The 23027-nt window shown below is 39.2% G+C and overlaps 1 protein-coding gene across 1 annotated transcript in view; it reads left to right on the top strand.

The window, feature by feature from the left end:
• Positions 1 to 10906: 10906 nt before the first annotated feature.
• Positions 10907 to 23027, top strand: part of NYAP2 (neuronal tyrosine-phosphorylated phosphoinositide-3-kinase adaptor 2) — a 253027-nt gene continuing 240906 nt past the window's right edge. The window contains exon 1 of the mRNA XM_047868847.1: positions 10907 to 11127. Within this exon, the coding sequence (XP_047724803.1) occupies positions 10907 to 11127 (221 nt within the window). The remainder of the gene's footprint in view (positions 11128 to 23027) is intronic.

Raw genomic sequence — 23027 nt, 5'->3', positions numbered from 1 at the left:
GGGGATAACCTTTAGGAAAATCAGTTTGTGAGTGAAAGTAATTTACAAAAAGAGTTACTGGGAAAATGTGATGAAAAGAAATCTCCTGGTCACTATTGAATAATTTTCCCTCTCAAAATTGGTATTTCAGTCTCAACTAAGCAGAAACTCATTGCTTATTGTTATATTTACCATAATACCAACTAACACAATAAAACACCTATATTTTACTTCACTATACTTCTTACTTTGAAGGAAAACAAGTTAGATACAAACTTATGGGCTTGTATGTGTATGCATATACGCACGTATTTTTGTATACATATATGCATATGTCTATAGAAGTTGTATTATATAACATGATAGATCTGCATATATTCAGCAGGCTTTTAAGAACGGAATGAGGAGAATCCTCAGGAAATGTAGGGAATAGGTTGACTTTCAGAAATTTCAACAGTGAATCTATAGGAGTTAGTGGCACACCGTGGTTAATGCACATCTTATTTTTGTTAAAAAAAAAAAGCGCGCTCTCTGAGTGAGAGCTTTATTCAACATACATGTGTGCTGTACGTGTTCCTTCTAAGTGGGCTAGTTTTGTTCTCATGCCATGGGAGCAGGTGGCACGAGGCTGTTTTGATGAGGTTAAAAGGCTCCTCCCCTCTTTCCCCAAGCAGCAGCCTGAAGTACGTCAGCAGTAATTGTGTGCCTGGCTCGGCAGGGAGGGTGGAGGCAAAATTGGTATCAAATAAGGGTCTCAAACTGAGATCTCGATGTTCCATTTAAGTTGTTGCTCATTTTCATTAGCCATGCCAGGGGTGAAAAGCTTATAACTTAAACACCCTCTGTAGTAACAACATTTATTTTTGATGGATTTATGTTTTTCTTCTCCACAAAGCTGGAATGAGGGTTGTAGTGGCTATAAATGAAGGGGTTTCTTTATCCTCTTTTCATTTTATCACTTACTAATCAGACTTCAGTTCAGACAGATAAAAGGGAGAGATTCTGTTGCCTAAATGTGAGGTCTTTAATGAGGATGGGAGGCCCCAGGGAGGCGAAATCCGAAGTAGAACGATGCTGCTCTCGGGTTTCTTGTCGTTTCTTCAGTTGCTTCTTCGCCTCCCTTTTCCAAAGGGCCTAGTGAGCAGGAACTATCCAAGGTGCTAGAATGCTGGCAGCTTTGCCGTTCAATGCAGACGGACTGCAGAAACAGAGAAGAAAGATTACTGCTTATTTCAGAAGGTAGGTTCTTTGTTTCAGAATCCCTGATTAATCAGCAGCAGCATCAACAGACTAAGGCAGCTGGAGAGGAGAGAGAGAGAAGCAGGAAGGGAGGGAGTCAGGGGCAGGGAGGGAGGGAGGGGAAAGAGAGAGAATGGGAGAGAGAGAGCTGGTTGTCACGGGGGAGGGACGATACCACAAGCTAGGCTGCTCTAAACCTTCTGTATGTAAGTGGCAATGAGAAAGAGCATCTTTTGGGCTGAGAGGAGACATTTAGAGAGGATGTTTCTGATTTTTTGTTTTCATTTATTGTTGTCTTCACAGAATATAATCAAATGAGGCACCTTAGCCAGCCTGGGTGATTGCTTCGAGTCTTGTAATCATCTGTGTAGCAAAGTGGGTAAAATCATTCAATTTCTTCCCTGCTGGACCTGGAAAGAGAGGGGCTGTGTGTTCATCCCCACCCATTAGCTATGCCCTCTTTTCTCTGAATGTCGATTTAAGGAAGCAGGCACCTGTCTTCTGCCACCGCATCTTCCTAGCAAACTTTAAAGGCCATTTTATCTGATAGGAAGAACATCAAGGATGCTCTGATCTCTAGTGATGAAGAATCTGGGAATGGACACTTTCCCCATCCAGATGCAATGCACTTTAATTGAAGAAAAACTGAGCTGAACTACAAGTCTATTTCTTATGGTGCTGGATTACTCCTACAGAACTGCCCAGAGATCAACCGCGAGAGAGGGCTCTGACAGACACTAGTCACCTTCTGATTGTTGCACTTAGCTCTCCCTGGAGACGTAAATTTTGGTATGTATCTCATTTTTCAGATTCTCTAAGCATGCTAATTGAATCCAGCACTAAATAGATCAAGCAATCTGGTTATGAAATGGAATGGGATTTTATCTGGGGATACTTAATGCTGAAGTTTGCATGTCTTATTAGGTGCAACAGAAATAAAGCCACAGCGAAGGCATCCAAGGCTTTAATAAGCCTCCGGCTATTTTGTGCCCTCTTACCCACTTAGTTACATTACCACGGAAATGGCTAAACTAGATTTTCATTGGTAAAATGAGCCATGTTGAATTATTAAAAGCATTGAAAATATTTTCCAGGGTATTAATTGGCATTCACATTGTGCATGCTAGCTATTTATCGGCTATTCCATACCATAAATATTTTACAACAGTCTCTCAACACATTTGTGTCAGCCTAATTTCATATTCTCAAAAAAAAAAAACCTACCAAAAAATAAATAAATAAAACTATCAGACATACACCAAAGCTGAAACTGTTCCTTCCTAAAAGAGTAGACATAAACCTCTTTGAGAAACATGAATTTTAATACTCAGTATCAGGAAGATCTCATTAGTCTTATCACAACAAATATTTTCTATAGAACTTTAGGGAGATTTGTTTTACCTGGGACACACACTTAATTTCTTGGGGTGTCTCCATTTTAATTTTTCTAAAAGCCAGGAACATTTTAAATACAAGAAATGTAGGTCTTCCCCAGCTGGAAGGACTATTACAGGAAATAATACTGTTCCTTCTCATTAAGAATTCCTAAAGTTGGCTTGGTACTGTAGAACTGTATTTTTTTTTTTCTACACATACCCCCAAATAAGGGAATCCGATCTAAGAAGTTACACAATGTAGTTTTAGTCCATTTAATATGCAAGACTTTATCATCAAATAGTATGAAATAATGACGATAGAGCAAGACTGAACATCAACTCTTCTCCTAATTCTTCACATGTTAAACAATGCTCCAACTCATTTTTCTATATTGTCCGTTGGTAAACAGATTAATATGAGAGTATGTGAGCTACAAATGCCAAAATTGTTTTATTTTTCTGTGGAAATCACAACACACCTTTGCCAACTCAGCAAAGAGGACTCTGTGAAGGACACTGACAGTTGAGGAAATCAGTGAAAACAGACCTGAGAAAAAAACCCGACAACTTCACAAAGAACTGTAGAGAAGCCCAAGGACTTGAGGCATCTGCAAAGTTTAGAAAAACAAGTGTAAAAATGCTAGAGACAAGAAGGTTGTCTATTGTTTAAAAAAAAAAAAGTCATTCAATTAGATGGTTTTCATTGTAGCGCCAGTCAGCAATTTATCATACTGACTGTATCTACTTTGCCAATACTGCCTTGTAAGCGTCTGGAAACACTTGGCCAAAGGCTCAGAAAAGTACCTCAGCCATTGACATTTTGTGTGAGTCCCTAATATTATCAGAGATGTGCTATCCCCTTAGACCATGGGCAAACAGCACCATGACAACCTGGAAGTTGGGGGCGGGTATCTGAGTTATGATACCACTCATTAACATGATCTATGCCCATTTTACCCACTTTGGGAAGGGAGAGAGTGGAGAAAAAACTCGCTTCAAAGTAATCTGCTTTCTGAGAAAAAAGCAATCAGCGTTTTTGTAGTCACTTCAACAGGCGCCCGTGGTTTTAACTCTAACATTTCCCATGTTGAGCAGAACAGCTGCATTTTGATGAAAGTGAGAATAAGAAAATGAGCATGACCATTTGTGGGGTTGAGGGTAGGATTTTAAGCACAATCAAAGTGAAATGATAAGATTTGTTGTTGACAGATTATCAGAAAAACAATTTTGACATGGTTTACACAGGTTACGAATTATAACCAGGCAATCTGGTCTGTTGATTTGGTCCTGTGTGAAGTCAGCGAATTCTAGAAATTAATTTGCATACAGATTTTACATATGTATATGAAGCCTGATTATTTAAATACTTATATTTTGACAATGCGTTTTCAAATTGGTCTGAGTACATGCAACAAATGTGAAAGATCTTTTTCTTCCTGCTGAATAAAAAAGAAATAGTCAAAATTGCCTTGGGAAACTTTTATTTGGCTGAGTCAATACTGCTGGACAAAATAGGATTCTCTATATCAGAGAAGATTCAATGATTGGAATGGGAGGGAAAATCAAATTTTAATAGGTCAGATTCTAATAACTTCCTCACAGCACTGGGGCAGGTGTGGTTTGAGAACCTCATAAATAACTGTTGGTGGGAATGCAAATTGGTGCAGCCGCTCTGGAAAGCAGTGTGGAGGTTCCTCAGAAAATTAAAAATAGACCTACCCTATGACCCAGCAATAGCACTGCTAGGAATTTATCCAAGGGATACAGGAGCACTGATGCATAGGGCCACTTGTACCCCAATGTTCATAGCAGCACTCTCAACAATAGCCAAATTATGGAAAGAGCCTAAATGTCCATCAACTGATGAATGGATAAAGAAATTGTGGTTTATATACACAATGGAATATTACATGGCAATGAGAAAAAATGAAATATGGCCTTTTGTAGCAACGTGGATGGAACTGGAGAGTGTGATGCTAAGTGAAATAAGCCATACAGAGAAAGACAGATACCATATGGTCTCACTCTTATGTGGATCCTGAGAAACTTAACAGGAACCCATGGGGGAGGGGAAGGAAAAAAAAAAAAAAAAGAGGTTAGAAAGGGAGAGAGCCAAAGCATAAGAGACTGTTAAAAACTGAGAACAAACTGAGGGTTGATGGGGGGTGGGAGGGAGGAGAGGGTGGGTGATGGGTATTGAGGAGGGCACCTTTTGGGATGAGCACTGGGTGTTGTATGGAAACCAATTTGTCAATAAATTTCACAAAAAAAAAAAATAAAATAAAAAAAAAATAAATAAATAAAAATAGCTATGAAAAAAAAAAAAAAATAACTGAGAAGTAGGGACTAGAAAACTTTCCCATAAGCAAATGAAATGAAATGCACAAATGTGAAATGAGGGCATGACGAGGCTTTCCACGAGGAGGGAGATGCATTCCCCAGCATGCATTTTCTCCTTCCCAGTCAACACAAACAGCATTATAAGAATAACACAGGATAAAGTTTACATTATTCTAGCTGTAACGTTATCTTATAGGGCTGACTGTAACCTGAAATTTAAGAAGCTTCTTAACTTCAAGAACTGGGGAGCACTTCTCTCCCAAACAGTTGCTTTTTCTTCCTCTGTCACTCAGCAGATATGGAAAGTGTCTGGATTGATGGACTATTCACGATTTTAAATCTTGGAAAACCAAAGTTTTAGATGGAGAGCAGCTTCACCTCAGAAATTCTGAGTACATACGTTAAGAAGAGAAGAAAGAACCAGCCCCTACAAAGGGCAGTGGGCTAATTCATTTCAGTGATGCTTACATGCAAGGGTCCTGCTTCTTTGGTAGGGGGTGGCAAAGGATCTGTCAGAAGGTTCTGCCTGAGAAGTCGGTTTACACACCCACCTGAGTCAGTTCTTGCAGAGCCAGAGTGACTGATGTCACAGTGCATGAAATCACACTAAAGAGGGAATTTGTTCTGCATTTTAAGAAAAGAGAAATACTTTAACAAGTATAAGATGGCAGGCTTCACTTTTATCTGACCCTTTCTGTATGTCTTTTCTTCAACAGCAGCCTGCAATGAATCAAATGCTTTCTATACTATGGAGACCCCAATCTTGACATCAGTTAGTGACACATTAAATATCCTCTGGTAAATTGAGGCTACAAAAAATTTATTCCTTAGTTTATGAGGGAATCTACATACATGTATGTGCTTAGTTAAAGTTTTGTATATACTTAATTCTCAAAAATATGCTCCCCCCCTTTTTTTTGTTTTAACATTGAAAGTCACGTAATGTCTCAGCTTCTTGAGTTCCTTGGATGCAGGTAGTGGCTATAGAATGAGAAAAAAAAAAGGAAATGAATTTTTTATGTTTCTATGGATTCAATTTGGATACCTTTATGTATATTTTATGCTCCACATGTATATGTACTAGATAGTTTTGTGGAAAACATGGTAAAGAAATGAATTGCTAATTGCTACTTTCAGCTCTAGGCTCAGCATGGGTGAGGTTTTACACAAAAGAAAATAAAGAAATGGCTAATACAAGACAAAGTTAAATGCTTAATGCTTTAAATATGACCTCAATCTCACCAGTTTAAATCGGTGCATCTAAGCTGAAGAGAGTGAAATTTCAAATTTTAGGAGGTATCACAATACCATACAAAGTAATCTTTGTGAAGGGTGTGGTCTACAGGAAATAAGAAATAAGAGTGAAAGAATACAATAAGGCAGAATGATTAAAACATCCAGCTGTATTTAAGCTAACATCTAATAAAAGCCAACAGCTTTTGGCTTTTATTAGAATGGCAACGATTTTAAATACAGTAATTCAAAAATGAAACAAAAGGAGGGTTTTTTGAATGTACCACACAGTAGTGGAAGAAAGGCGTAAGGTGAGGTTGTGAAGCTACCTATGATTTGTGTGGGGTTTCTGATCTCAGTCATTTTAGGTGCTTTCCCGGGAGACTCCTAACACAAATTCTCAATGATCACCACAACTTCCAAGAAAAAGAACACATATACAACTCTTGCACTATTTGAGTCCACGCCATGCATTCCTGATAAAACCCATCTACCTTGCAGATCAAGAATGTCAACTTTCAACCAATGCTCTAGGGGGAGCTAAAATGTCTAATTTGTTGCAAGCAAAAATGGCCTCAAATACACACTGATCCAAAGGCAAGGGATGACTGGAGAAATGCAGAAGAGCCCTTCAACCTCACTCACTTTGTTGTCACAAATATACCATGCAATCGTTTGAGATCTAATAAGAGTCTCTTGCATATTGCAATGGAGCTAAAGGTGCTATCTAAAGGAGAGGGGCCCTTTTGCTTCTTAACTATTGTGTTCCTAAGACGCCAACATGAAGAATTAAGTGCTCACGACAAGCCTTTATGAACTACTTGTACATAGGATTGTTGTTAAAGGGCCAGAGATAAACTTGATTTAATATCCAGCAGCCAAAATGAAGCCAAGTGTTTAGTGGCATGGACCATGCCTTGTTCAACATCTATCTTAGCCATAACTACACATTTCTGAAAGACAAACAGATTTATGACCATACCTGACTGGGTTCTCACTACATAGAAATGGTAGCAGTTGTAGTGAGACAGGCACTTCACGTACAGTTCACTTTTCTCTAGAGAGGCCTCACATTTGTTTAAGGAGGAGTGAATGAATGAGTCTCTGCATTCAGACTTCAGCTGGCTGAGAAACACCGGCTTGGAAGGGTGGAGCCCAAGTGTTTGAGCTTCATGGTTTCTCTGTGACAAAGCCCTTATCTTCTCGTGGTAGGAACTGGGGGGGAATGGAAAAATGGTCTCTCTGCATGCCCTTGGTTAGGAAGCCAGTCTATGAAAGCCTTCCATGCCTCCCTTTGCACACCTGTGACTAAGAACTTGAACTGCATTAAACATTCTATTCGTGTATGTTTCAAAGTAAACATGTGTTTATTGAGGAGTTATTACTAAACACCATCTTGGCCACAATTAAGAATTAGGAAAAGGATGTAAGTAGTAATGTTAGTGACTAATAAGTTTGCTCACATTTCCTGAACACTCACATGTGCTTTCTAACTGAACGCTTACAACAACATAAGGGAGTTAAGTATATTCCAACCACCATTTTAACCACATGGAAACTAAAGCTTAGAGGAAGCTAAAGCTTCATGAAATGGCATAAAGTCAGAGACCTAGGGGTGCTTGCATTGTGATTTCAGGCCATACCGCCCAAGTCCTCAGTTACACTCTTCAGGACTGCCTAACCGCCCTCTGCCCCTACCCCACATTACAATCTGCCTTTTACATGTGGACAAGAGAGCAGGAGAGTGTGATGCTTAAACATTGGTAGGGTCCACGTCCATTTTTTTTATGGTTATTTTTGAAGCCTAGTTATTGTTATTGGATAATGTTCTGTGTTCATCCTCAAAACTGGTGACCACACACCGTGACAAACTCGTGAAAGCTACCACCGGTGCTTGTCCCACTGACACCGTGTTGCAATTTTTTAATTAATTGTCCTCTTACCCTGCAGTGTGAATGTTTAGAAGGACACAGGTTTGCCTTTATCAGTGCCTCATTCATAACAGGTGCTCAAGAAATACTTGAAGACATGAACGAGCGTAGAATCAAATCCCTCCCTAGAACTAGATGACAAGCATGATTCCATGCATCCAATTATCATTGTCCAGAAATTTTACTAGATTTTGTGGTTTTTATCCTTCAAATTTTCATCTTAACTTTTCAGGTTATACTCTTACTACTTATAGCACGACTTTCCCTAGTATACATACTTGATGGCATTGTTATTTAATGTGGTCTCGGAACACACATAATTTCAACTCCAGTCAATTTGAAAGACCACATAAAGAGATAATTAAGTTTCAGAAGTACCCAAATAACCTGGTTCATATCTGGAATATATAAACTGTATGGAGAATCTCTGGTGTCCTTTGGATGGGAGGAAAATTTAAGGGAAGAAACAAAAATTGGGGGGGTAATGCTTTTCACAGGGGGGCATATACAGTTTTGCTCAAGGGCAAAGTGGGAGGGTTCTTCCACCCTGAGGCGTTGTCTCCGGAATCCTTGTCCTGACTTGGCCTGCTTAACTATGGTAGCATTAATTGCCATAAAGTTAGACAGAGCTTTTTTTTTTTTTATCCAGGCACACCTAGTGTTGAAGTCCTTGGGAGAAGTGAGTTCCCAATAATGGTAATTCTTCAGCTTTCTGAGAATCCTGTTCCTGTATTTTTTCCTGAAAATTGCAATCATTGGTAGCAGTAATTTCTTATTCTTATGCATGTCTACCCCTTGAGCATCTAAGCTCATGGACTTATAGTACAATACAATTCAATTATGCTAGACAGTTGAAATTAAAAGACCATTTTATGTGCCAACCCATTATGGCTCAAAACCAAACCAAATGTAATAAAACTCCACATAACAACAACAACAACAACAACAAAATCATGAGTCAACAAACAACTCATATCCCCTAGTTCCAACAATCTCTTACTGGCTGGAGAATAAATCTTTAAATTCAGAGTAGGAGTCAAATAACAGAAGAATTGACTGGCAGCTGAAACGCTAATAAACTCTGATAAGAAGTAAAGTTTCCATAGCTACCATCCAGGTATGGAACATGATTATACTTGTAAAAAACTCAAAATGAATATGATTCATAAGGGTGACGGTGAAAGCCTAGGACTTCTACATTAGATAGTTTGGCTGAGATTTAAAAAAACATATCTTCCTGGGGCTTTTAAAGAAAATAAAAGATGTAAACGTCATTTATAATTTTAAATGGCCAAAGTTTTTTCTTATTAATTGATTTTGCTTTTGCTTTTTTGATTTGATGCAATGATACCAGTTTCCTATAAAACGGTGAATATGCAATTGAGGACAGTAAGCCTTATTAAGCTAGAAGGCTAAAATACTTATCTTGCATGCAATTAATTAAACTTCAGTTCTATTTTTGATTGATTAGAGCACCATTGCTCTATCCCCTGGCTTCATTGATTTCTATAATTCATTGGAATACATCTGCTTCAAAGCATCCTGATTTTCATAGCCTGCTGGTTATCTATCACCTGTCCATACACATACCCACATATGACATTGGCAATCTTTCACCTGTACTTTTATTATGAAGATATTAGCTAACATGACTGTATGCCTATTACTGTTAAACTTTATGTTAAATTCTTTATAACATCACCTCTCTAAATTGTTACATCAGCAAGAGGTAGAAGCTTTTACTTCCATCATTTTGGAGGTGGACGGTATATATTGATCTGTTGAAAGTCCTGTGTTTTGTTGTTGTTTTAATTGGATCTTGGTTTTACAGTAATCAACTCTGGTTTGGGTTTTTAAACCTTGACGTAGCAATGATAATTGTAGTTGTCACTGCTTGAGTTACCAGATTGGTAAGGATGGATGTGGTCCTGGTGACCTACAATATTTGAGTTCTAGCAGGCAGCCATCAGGAAGCACCATTTTGGAAAGTAATGATGGGTCAAAAAGGGTTTATTTCCAAAATAAATTATATTAGAAATGTGTATTTCCTTGTTTACTGTTATGTTATGCACAAATAGTATAGATTCATAGATCTTAATTTAAAACTAAAAAGAGAACACACACAATAAGAAACTCTTTTCCAAATAATGTTATCATCTTATTTGAAATTGAGAAGTCTTTATAGCAATTAGATAGAAATGAAGCTTGGATCTGATAGATCTTAATGATATAAGAACACATTTTTGAAAAACAAAATCGTGACTTTAAATACATAAACCAAACATTGAACTTGGCACCCTGTATTTGTACCTTCCCGTTACCTTTAAGTGCGAGAGATTTGGCCTTTGATGTTCTAATTTTCAACGTTTATTTATTTTTGGGACAGAGAGAGACAGAGCATGAACGGGGGAGGGGCAGAGAGAGAGGGAGACACAGAATCGGAAACAGGCTCCAGGCTCCGAGCCATCAGCCCAGAGCCTGACGCGGGGCTCGAACTCACGGACCGCGAGATCGTGACCTGGCTGAAGTCGGACGCTTAACCGACTGCGCCACCCAGGCGCCCCTGATGTTCTAATTTTGTTTCAGGGAATGTTTGCTATTCAGGCAACATTCATTGAATATTTACTTCTAATAGTCTTGGTGGTTCGTAGTTTCTAATGAGACGTTGTCTCCGAATAGATTCTACCATAATCTTTGGAATCTGGGGCTGAGAAGATATTAGGGTGATCAAACAGCACTTTGCTTTTTCTCCTCACCTTTGATAAAGGTAAAATGTGTTCTTATCCTACAGGAAGTGTTCCTTTTTACATGATCTCCTCCAAGATGATGAGTTCTAATCCCGAGGTAGACCCTTTGGACACATTTCTCCAATATATCGAGGACATGGGGATGAAGGCCTATGATGGCTTGGTTATTCAGAATGCATCAGACATTGCTCGAGAGAATGACCGCTTGAGAAATGAAACCAACCTGGCCTACTTGAAGGAGAAGAACGAAAAACGCCGAAGACAAGAAGAAGCAATAAAACGGTAAATATAAATACAAGTATTCTGAGTCTTGCATACACAAGGAGATCCATGAATTCTCACCTGTCTGTGATGTTGTCAGCTGGTCAAGGCTGTGATGTTGTCAAGAAGGGGTTTACCCAAGTTAGACTTGATGAGAACAAGTGAAATTGACACCTCAACTATAACATAAACACAATTCATCCGGCTCTCAGTTCTTTCACCGTAGCTAACAAAAGTTATTTACTTTTGTGTTGTGCATGTGGAGGTATAGCTGGGATGGGGAAAGAATTCAGTTTTCTTTAAAAAAAAATTCATACTAAACAACCCTTGATAAAAGCCCAAGGGAAACACTTAAACACTTCATAGTCAATGTTTGATGAAAATCTCCACCTTTAATGGTCTTTGTTTATGTTTAATACCTGATAATAGTTCATCTTCTAAGATTATAAAAAGACTTATCAATAATTAGAATTATATGAGCCTCTGAAGGCAGGAGGAACCCTCACTATGTGCTCTCAGTGCAGAGTTTTATGATGATTGCCAGGTGCCCCAGGTTCGTTGATATAAAATGACTTTTATGTTGCAAAACCTACCCCCTACAAGCAAATAAGTGCCAGATTATGGCTTCCACATTGAGGCTAAATGTCCTGGGGCAGAAACCCAAAGTAGGATACACATCCTTTGATTTCCCAAAGAATGTTATAGTGTTTCCAGCATGTGTGTGTGTGTGTGTGTGTGTGTGTGTGTGTATACCAGGGGTGCAGGTAGAGGCATATTGTGTTATACGAAGTCTTCTTTCTTCAATAAGTTCTATTTACTAAGTACAAAGATTCAGAATTTAGAAAACTAATCCATGTCAATTAGCTGGATACTAAAAAATAATAGTTAAGCTATTTTAATAGTTGGTGGATGTTTCATCTAATCTGGTATTAATACTTGTACTTAAACTCTCTGTGAACGTTATCACATTAGGGAAAAGAAATTATTATTTTAAGATGAACTATTTATGAGGGCACCTGGGTGGCTCAGTCGGTTGAGTCTGACTTCAGCTCGGGTCATGATCTCATGGTTCGTGAGTTTGAGCCTCGTGTCAGGCTCTGTGCTAACACCTCTGAGCCTGGAGCCTTCCTCAGATTCTGTCTGTCTCTCTCTCTGTGCCCCTTCCCCGCTCACTCTCTGTTTATCTTTCCTTCAAAAATAAGTAAACATTAAAAAAAAGAGATGAACTATTTATGAAGCTAGGTAAGGATGCTCTACTCTAATCATTTAGTGGCAAATACTTTTATGCAAGAGGTTTGAGAGAGAGAGAGAGAGAGAGAGAGAGAGAGAACTGGAAAGAAAAAACAATAAATGTTATGGAGGATTATTTTGAAAGAATGTAGTCTTTCCATTTTGAAAATGGACATCTATGCTACTACCATGTATATAAATGTTTGCAAAATGACATACTTGATAAATATTGCCACAGTTGCATATATTTAAGTCAATACTTGTTGGGGACTATGTTATTTTTTATTTCTACCCATTTTAGTTGGTATCACAGATTTCCTTCTATGATATATTAAATGTCCTTTATATAGGACAATTTTTTTTCTCCTGGGAATTACTTCTGATGGATTTCTGTATGTTTGTGAGCATTTTACTCACATTTACATGAGAATGAGCTTTCTAAAATTCATAACAAAAAAGGGTGGCCCACTAGACTTCTAAAACAATGTCACCTCTAAAATGAAAAGTTTCCTGATCTTGATGTTAAAACTCAATTGTTCATTCTTTTTTATAACCACATAAATAGAATTATTTGCAGAATAGTTTCATTAGATTTTATGGTACTGAAGTGTGCTTATCACTGTATCTGTGTTTCATCAACAACCTTTAGAAGAGTTCTAGCTAAAGATATTAAGACAGAAGATGTTTAATTTTTAAGTAGCTTACTGGTAAGTGTTCAAAGAGACGTAACCAACGACTCCAGAGAACTCTGAAGTCAAAAGGACGGGAACAGGGTTTTGGTAGGTGGCAACATAGCAAAATTCTGTCATTGCATAATAAGTGAGGCTGAGGAAATTCAGTTATTTGCAATTTGAGTTGGTCTCTGCTAGATTAATAAGTCAATATTTTCTAGTATCAAGTTAGAAAGCACATAAGTATAGAGAGTTTAGATCATACATTGAATTGAAAAAAAAAAGTCCCCAATGATCTGGACACCTTTATTTCCACATAATGCTCTCAGCATAAGATAAAACTTTAGCCTAGCTCTGTTTGCGAATAGAGCAAAGAACAGGAGTAAGTTATCAATCATGTTGTGTTTAGTTGGTGTTATTCACAGGAGAATTACAAAGATTTGTGATTTGTCAGTTTGACCCAATGAGGTGGGATTTTGGATATCAATCCATTTAGAATTTCTCCCTAGATGTAGGCAGATAGAGCGGGAGAATAAACCAACTTTGTAGGCATGAGAATGGCCAACTGGAGGTAAACAAACCTACAGGCGCTAACAAAATGGGCTTATGTTCAAGTTGAATTCTGACCACCCCCTGAAATAAGGCATATTCCTTGTCATAAGGAATAACACTGATTCAGGGCATCTCACACCTGAGGTCAAGGTGATAGAAGGCAAAGGGCAAAAATGAATGCAATATGCAACACGGTTGCTGATGTCCAAGCTACAATGTAAGTTTCATGAGAAGAATCATTCTATTTTTCTATACAGGTCTTGCAACAGGATTTAATGTAAATGCATTGTTCAATAAACCTTTACTGCTAAATGTATTAGTTGGTTGGAGAAATATGTGTTGAAATTTTACTAATTGTCAGGCAGTGTTCAAGACTTTGATGAGATGGCGATGAACAGAACAAAGTTTCTGATTATAAGGAAGCTACATTCTGAGGAAAGCGTGAATAGGAGACAACACTAAACATATAAGTGTATATAAATAGGGGCGCCTGGGTGGCTCAGTCGGTTAAGTGTCCAACTTCAGCTCAGGTCATGATCTCACACTCTGTGAGTTGGAGCCCCGCATTGGGCTCTGGGCTGACAGCTCAGAGCCTGGAACCTGCTTCGGATTCTGTGTCTCCCGCTCTCTCTGCTCCTCCCCTCTCACGCTCTGTCTCTCTCTCTCTCAAAAGTAAAATAAAAAATAAAAAAAAAGTATATATATGAATATTTATAAGAGGTGGTGAAACAAAGCTAGGCAAAGGAGATAAAACACAGAGCCAAGGGAAGGCCCCTGAGATGATGGCAGAGATGTGAAGTGTATGGCAGGAAGACAATTCTAAGCAAGGGGAACAGGAAGTATGATGTGTTCTAAGAAAAAGACAAGAAGTCACACAGTGACCAAGGCAAGGATTTAGGGCATGTAAGTCTAGACTGGTAGTGAGCCATCAGGTAATGTAGAGCCTTATGAACTCGTGTGTTTTATTCTGAAAGAGAAAACAAAATTTGTTGGAGATTTTTGAGCAGAGGTGTGACTTGTGTTCACTGAACATTTTACCAGGATTACTCTTGCTCCCGTGTTGAATAGACTGATGGGGCATAACCAAATGTAAGACGTTCAGATAGAAAGCCTTTGCAGTAATTCAGGTGAGAGATGATGGTGGTTTGGACTAGGATGGTAATAGTAAGGGTGGCATTGGGGTGCCTGGGTGGCTCATTCGGTAAAACATCCGACTTCCGCTCAGGTCATGATCTCATGGTTGGTGAGTTTGAGCCCCGCATCCGGCTCTGTGCTGACAGCTCAGAGCCTGGAGCCTGCTTCCGATTCTGTGTCTCCTTCTCTCTGTGCCCCTCTCCTGCTTGCGCTCTGTCTCTGTCTCTCAACAATGAATAAACGTTAAAAAAAACTTTTTTTAAATTTAACGGTGGCATAAAATTATCAAATTATGGCACCATCAAAATTTTCTAATTGGTGTGATGTAGTAGTTGAGTAAGAGAAAAAAACACCGAAGATGGCTTTCCATTTGTTTTGCTATTGTTTTGTGTGTGTGCCTGTGCTTGTGTGTGTGTTTTTCTTTGTCTTTTGCCCGAAACATGAGAAAAATGATGTTTTCATTTAACGAAATGGCAAAGACTAGAGAAGAAGTTTGAGTTAACTGTTAGAGGAATAAAAGATCAGCTTTGGTGCCCCAGTTTTGTGAGCCTTTTTGGATGTCCAAGTGGAGAATGCTGGATAGGCAGTTGATCCAGGATTTATGGTAAGATCAAAGCTAGAGACACAAATATGAGGGTCCTCATAGTCTATAGAGTTGAAAGCATGAGCCTGGTTGAGTATACCTAGAATCTAAAATTAGAGAGGGAGGGGTGCCTGGGTGGCTCAGTTGGTTAAGCGTCCAACTCTTGGTTTCAGCTCAGGTCATAATCTCACAGTTCATGGGTCTGAGCCCCATATTGGGCTCTGCGTTGACAGTGTGGAGCCTGCTTGAGATTCTCTCTCTCTCTCTCTCTCTCTCTCTCTCTCTTTCCCTCTCTGAGCCCCTCCCCTGCTCTCTCTCTCCCTCTCTATCAAGATAAATAAATAAACTTAAATTTTTTTAAATAAAAATAAGAATAGAGAGAGATGGGAGAAGCACCCAGGATTGTTGCCTGGTATGCCTGTCTGCCTCCATGGTAGGGACAGTAGATGAATCCAGGAAGAACAGCCGTGAGAGAGGGGGAGAACCATGTAGGAGGGTGATGTCTTGGAGTGAAGTGACAGAAGTGATCAAAGAAGAGAGACTTTTGGGTGCCTGAGTGGCTCAGATGGTTAAACATTCGACTCTTGAAATCAGCTCAGGTCTTGATCTCAGGGTGATGAGCTCAAGCCCTGTATTGGGCTCTGTGCTGGGCATAGGGCCTACTAGAAGAAGAAGAAGAAGAAGAAGAAGAAGAAGAAGCAAGAGAAGAAGAAGGAGAAGGAGGAGATTTTACTGATGGATCACCTATGTTGAAACCTGAGAATTGAAGCCCCTTACCACACTGGTGTTGTTGACAAGAACAGTTTTGGTGAAGGGCTGGGGACAAAACCTCATGAGAGATAGGAAGAATGGAACAAAAGCAGAATATAGAGAACTCTTTTGAGGGTTTTGAGGCTAAAGAAATTACAAAATACAGTGAGTAATTGTAGTGGGAGGTGGGGGTCTAGGGTACTTCGTGTTTCTTTTTCTTTTCCTTTAAGAAGAGAGAAAACTAGCATATTTAAAATGCTGATATGAATGATTACAATAGAAAGGGAAATGTTAATGGCTTAGACACAGGAAGGAAAAATGACTGTGATTATGTCCTTGAGTAGGTGGGAAGGGATGGGATGTATGTCATCTTGGGAAAAAGCACAGACTGCTCAGCCATCGTAGGAGAAGGGATGGCCCAGAGTACAGATGGCTGAATGAGCCTGAATGAATGACTAACTCTGCAACACAAGGCCCTGGACCCGGTTCATCCTATCCCAACACCATTGTGTTACTTCCACAATTTCCACAGCTGTTTGCGTGGTACGATTTGAAGAGGTTCTGGAATCCTGATTTAAAGTATGAATATCTTTGGGAAGAACAAAACACTAGCAAAGCCTCCTAAATCACTGAGACTTTTGATGTCTTTCTTTTCCCAAAGCATGGCCCATGTACAACAGGGGGACACAGAAGTCTCTGGATGTTGTTGGGGGATGGGGTCTGAGAGAGAAATGTCAAAGCAGTCAAACACATGGTGACTGGACCAAAGGAGGAGACCAAAGGCCTCCATGTGACTGTGCCAGGGCTGGCTGTGGGTATCTTACGTTAGCCCATCTCAGTATCCATTATGATATCCAAATGCAACTTGATTTTGCTTATGTAGCGACCAGTATTTTGAAATCCTGACAATTTTTTTTATTTAAACAATTTTTTTAAGGTTTATTTAGTTTTGAGAGAGAGCACAAGCGGGGAGAGGGCAGAGAGAGAGGGAGACACAGAACCGGAAGAAGGCTCCAGGTTCCGAGCTGTCAGTGCAGGACCTGATGTGGGGCTTGAATTCACAAACCGTGAGATCATGACCTGAACTGAAGTCCAACACTCAACCCCCTGAGCCACCCAGGTGCTCTGAGATTCTGACAATTTAAAATATAATAATCTTTTATTTTCTTCTTATAATACATTTTTGGAATTACTTCAACTTTCTTAATAGAAAATACATGATTCATATTTTTGAAAACTCCATGGCAAGATTCTGGTCACACGAGCATGCTGGGGTTTCAGCATTGGCAACGGAGGCAGAATACTCACATCTATCTTTAACACACATTTTAATATTTCTAACATGTAATTTAGCCTAACTGTAAAGAAAATTCTACATGACATTAATGAACACAGTTTAATCAATTAAAATTCTTTAACATGTCTGCTGAATGCCTTCTTAAATATATGCAATGGTTTAATACATGAGATCGAAAGGCTGAAAATCTAAAGATGGGGCATGTTTGACCTTGAAAAGGCATTGATGATAATTCTCTGTGAAATATGCCAGTTGCAATTTCAGAAATGTGCAGACTGCCAAGGATTGCTTAAAAAATGGAAATAGGATTTCATATGATTGACCTTCTGGATCACATATGTGCCGAAATGCCTTTTGTGTTGAAGCTGGGAGGCTTAAAACACTGAGCTCTTAGAAAAAGAATCTCCTCACCCCTTTCTCAGTGTTGCACATCATTTAGGCTCTCTGAGCCCAATGCCATATATATTTTTTTAGTTTTATTTATTTATTTTGAAAGAGAGAGAGTATGTGAATATGAACAGGGGAGGGGCAGAGAGAGAGAGGAAGAGAGAGAATCCCAGGCAGGTTCTGCATTGTCAGCACAGAGCCCGATGCAGGGCTCGATCTCACAAACTCTGAGATCATGACCTGAGCTGAAATCACGAGTCAGATGCTTAACCGACTGAGACACCCAGGTGCCCCCCCAATTCCATATTTTTAAACTAACTCGAGCCCCTTGTCACTACTAACTTTCTTGTACCTTCACTGCCATTTCTCACGTGGGCTTTTACTGTCAAGGCTTTTGGGTGAAAACTCCTAAATAAATAAAAAGTGATATTTTCAGTGCTTCCTTTAACAGCCCCGAATAACATTTGATGAGAAAGAAAGGGAGAGAATGACTTAAAGGAGAAAAGTGCATGGAGAATGAAAAAAAAATGATTTCAGTGGCTCATCATTTCTGCTATTTTAAATCCTAATGGTTTTGTTCAGGCACTGTTAAATGAGACTTACTTTTTATTAAAAAGCCTGGAAGGAAACAAACACTCAAAACCTATAGCTTCAGACGAGTGAGCTCACTTGAGGTGGGTTATAAAACTCCAGTTTGTCATAGTTGGGGGCGAAAAGGGATGTTTAAGAGACAGGGATGAAGGTATGTTGGACCACTGATGCAGCACAGGATACAGACATTAAGAAGGAAGCAACTTGGGGGAGCCTGGGTCATGATCTCACAGTCCGTGAGTTCGAGCCTCATGGGCTCTGTGGTGCCAGCTCAGAGCCTGGAGCCTGCTTCGGATTCTGTGTCCCCCCTCTCTCTGCCCCACCCCCACTTGTGCTCACTCTCTCTCTCTCCCTCTCAAAAATACATAAACATTAAAAAAATAAAAAAAAAAGGAGGCAACTGACCAAGAACAGAATGTGGCCACAGACGACTTGTGAGGCTGTACCTGTGTGCACCTGTGAATATAAGACCTGTTTTAGAGGTTCGCTGTGTATAAGTAACACCTTGTTTCGGACATCAGGTAAGGCTATCCATTGAGGAGGAGGGACAGTCAAAATGAGTATCTGGTGTACCAAAAGTACATTGAGATTTGAAGCTTCCTTTTAAGTGAATTTTTCCTTCTGGATTATGGAACTTGTCCCTACACTGTCTCATTTGACTATTAGCCACAGTCTTTTGAAAACAATATCGGAAATATCCCTTCAGTTAAAAAAAATGTTACCACTACCTGTTTTTCTGAGTATGTTTTCTACTATAGGAAGGGGTTGGATTTTTTTTTTCCTAATGAAACAAATGTTACATTAGTGAAATTCTCCCAAACATTGCAAGTCTGGAAGACAGCTCTCAACTAGAGGAAAGTGGTTCTGTCACAAAGGACTACTTAGGCTGATTAGGAACATCTCTGTTCCCTGTGGATGCCCTCAAGGGATCTATATGAGGTTATATTTCCTCTTTAAAAGTGACAGTCAGAAATGGAATTAGATTACTTATGGCTCCTTAAAAAAATACATGCAATTCTACATTAGTATGTATACTTGGAAGTTATTTATATTTGAAGGTTTCAGTATTTCTGTTAGCCAGAGAGAAATAAAGAACAGCTAAAGATCCTTTAGACCATAGAGGGGAAAAAAAGTAAAAATAAAAATGAAGAAAAGATTGGCTTTTCTTTTTCAAAAACATTGTTCCCTTAAAAGCAAATTGTTCTAATACCAAAGTTTTGAATTGGTAAATATTTTAAATAATGACCCAAAGGCACAATTACACAGAGGACTCTTAAGAGAGGAATGTTAACAGCTACATAAATCCTCTTTAGATAGTTATGGCTTCTCTGAAATCATACTCATGATTTGTGGCTGAAGACTTTATGGAAAGAGAGAGCATTTACTGACGTGCATTTTAGCCAGCGATCTATCCATCCAGTGCCTCATGAATACCCACTTTGGTCACGAATAGAGAATCTCATTGGGTTTGCTTTAATTGGGGGCATGTAGAAAAACGAAATGCCCTATTTGTGTATCGAAACAGATGTGGAAACACCTTTGCTCAGGTGAGTGAGGACAGTGAAATGAACCAGGCTTCGGAAACATAACTGTGTCAACTTTCAAAAATACTCCACAGCTAGTCTTAAAATCTTTAGAAATCCTCTATAGCTGGTAGAGAAATAGTCTACAATTAGCTAAAGCTGCTATGCTTGGAGCCTAGGAAGCAAACTCAAAAAGCCCTCAGCCAAAATCCTATCTAGAATGAAACTCAAATCTGCAGCATGTCAGGGTTTTGCTGGAATGAATCAGCTGATCTGATCTGATGTGAATTTCTGACCTAATTTTGCTGTAGGACTCAGTGCTCAGGCAGAGAAAACAAGGTTAATGTGTTGATAAGGGGGTGAGATTAAACAGGCAGACAGTGTCTTAATAACCCTCTCTCTAATTTCAGCTTCCTCTTGTGTTTGTGATTAATTCCAATCACTTTTCTATTAATCATTTCAGGGGACCTCAAGCTGCTTTGCTTGTTTTTAGGTTAAAATTATGCAGCCAGATTTTCTTTTCTCTTTTTCCGAAGATAAACAAGATATCCAGGTCTGGAAGTCATTTTGGTTACAACGCCAAATGTATGGGGAAGTTTCTATTCGGAGAGTCATACAATTAGAAGACAGAATTCAATAATTCACCTTGTCCTTCCCTCGCTGATTGCTTTTTATTGAGCCAGAAGCCAAATCTACAAGGGCTGATCCTAAATAAATTGATTTATTGAAAGTGTTCCACTTTTTTTTCTCAGTGCTGGGGGGGAAGTTAATATTAATGAGCATATATCCAGGGACACCACTTATGCTCATGAATATTAGCTCTCCCTGCTTAGCCTAAGGACATCACATTGGTCCATTCTGGCCATTGTGCCTATTCATTTTGCAAGTCAAAGTGGTGTCTTCCATTGTCAGGAAGGGTCACCACAGTCCTGAGATGATTAAGGCAAACGCTAGCATTCATCTATTTACAACATACACTGCATCGATATTGGTAATAAGGGTGATTTTAGGTTTTTCTCCAGTCACCTGCCAAGACAGATTAGAAACCATATGGAGAGGGGGCCCTTTATGGCTCATTTAAGATAAACTTCCTTCTCTTTCTCACATACCTTCTTGGGAGCTATTTTTACTTGTGGTTATTTCGACTTTCATTATATTCTGGACCAAGCACTGACTTTACCTTTTAGAGATCTCAGGGTCTGTTCCATATCTGAAATAAATACACAGATGTTGGCAAGAGGAGGGGCTTTCAGAATATAACCCCATCTGGACCAGTCGGTCAGCATGAGGATTAAGCTCTTCTAATGCTGAGGAAATTGCAGCAAAGAGTAGACCTCCCAAACCTCCAAAATTATGGCATCCTGAGTGATTGAAAAGAAACCCATTGGAAAACGTAAGGTAATTTTTCTTTTAGAAGTAGTGTTAAATATTTAGAGATGGTTATAGATTAATTAGGCAACAGCTTTCAGCCCAGGGCTGTTTTTTATACTCTTCAGGCTCTCGGAGGATATTCTCAATCTTTAACTAAACATGGCCTTTGTAAAATGTTCAAAAACCCAGATAAGGGAAAGGAATTATGAGGCAGAGGATTTTTTAGCTACTAAAAATGCAATATGGCATAGAGAACCTGTCTAATGTAGCAAATGAAACTGCTAGAGACTGCACATGCTAATAAAATAGCTCCAAGGCTCTGTCCAACGTGGACTTAGCCTGAAAGAAACGTCATCATTATAAATTTATAGATCACCTTGAAATTAAGTTTAATCATGAATTGATGGAAGGAAAATCAAGCCCCCTCCCAAGATGAATCTTTGCTCAAGCCACATGCCACTAGTTAAAAAGTGTTTTCAATAACACTCATATTTGGAGATGCATGACAATATTCATGTCCATACTACAATGTGAATATTACTAGCTTGCCAGGAAGCAGAGGAAAAAAAAGATACAAACTTTTTTTTTTTTAAGGAAAGCACTTTCAGTAAGTTATACAAGGAAGATGCTTTAAAAATAAAAAGACCAGCATTTAAACTCCATTATTTTAATTAGCAAAATGCATTTTAGTCTTTGATTCAAGGCTAAGTATACCACTCAGCCTAACCTGATGTTTGAATAAGAAATGAAGTTGTTCAGCAATGAAGAACGTTACTAAGGAGACGTTTTAATATCCTATTAGGCTGATGTTTATGTGTGTTTCCTCGTTATTTTGTTTCTCTATGAAATGTTTCAGTGAGCATTTAGTGAACATCTATTTCACGGCAGGGGCTGTTCTAGGGGCTTGGGATAAAGCAGCAAACAAAATAGTAAAACTGTTTGCCTTTGTGGGATTTACAATCTCGGGGGAGTGGGATGAGGGAGACAGACAATAAGCAAGTAAAGTATAGAGTAAATTAAAAAGGGATGAATTGTATGAAGAAAACTAAATCAGAGCATCGGAGCTCAGAGGTATGGGGAGAAGGCAATCTTACATAGATCGGTCAGGGAAAAGCTCACTGAGCATGTCACATTTGAGCGGAAAAAGCTGCACCGATCTCCAGGGTGACACGTTTTTGGGATTAAGAAACCTCCAGAGAAGCTATCCTAGGTGGGCGCCTGTCTGGTACATTTGAGGAACCTACCAGAGGTCAGTGTGACCAAAATGGGGCAAATGAGGAATGGGGTTGGATCATGACAAGACACTGTCGGGACTTTGGCTTTGACTCAGATGAGATGAGATGGGAAATCGTAGAGTTTTGAGACGCAGAATAGGCCACATCTGACTGCTATGATTAAATGGAAGGTCATGCCGCCTGCTCTGTGGAGAAGCAGGGCTAGAAGCGCCAACATCAGTTGGGAGGCTATAAAAACAATTGTGAGGAGGGAAAATGCTGGTGCGGACCTGAGTCCGCGGACAGGGGGAGGTGTGGGGGAAGTCGAGATACATTTTTGAAGTTAGAGTTGATGGAAGTTGGTGACAGATTCAATATGGAGTTGAGACCAAGGTAAAATCCTGGCATTTTCATTAACTAGGATGGAAGGACAGCGGGCAGAGGGTTTTGGTGAGAAAGATTTTGAATATACGAAGTTTGATATGTTTATTAGCCTTCCAATGATTTGTTGATGTTTGTGGGGTTTTTTGGTTTTTTTTTGTTTTTGTTTTTGGAAATGTTTATGTATTTTGAGAGAGAGAGAGCCAGCTGAGAGCAGATGCGCAGGGGAGGGGGAGA

Source organism: Prionailurus viverrinus, chromosome C1 (assembly GCF_022837055.1).
Source record: "Prionailurus viverrinus isolate Anna chromosome C1, UM_Priviv_1.0, whole genome shotgun sequence".
NCBI lineage: Eukaryota > Metazoa > Chordata > Mammalia > Carnivora > Felidae > Prionailurus > Prionailurus viverrinus.
Note: the sequence above shows the minus strand (reverse complement) of the source record. Positions and strands in the feature narration are given on the sequence as shown.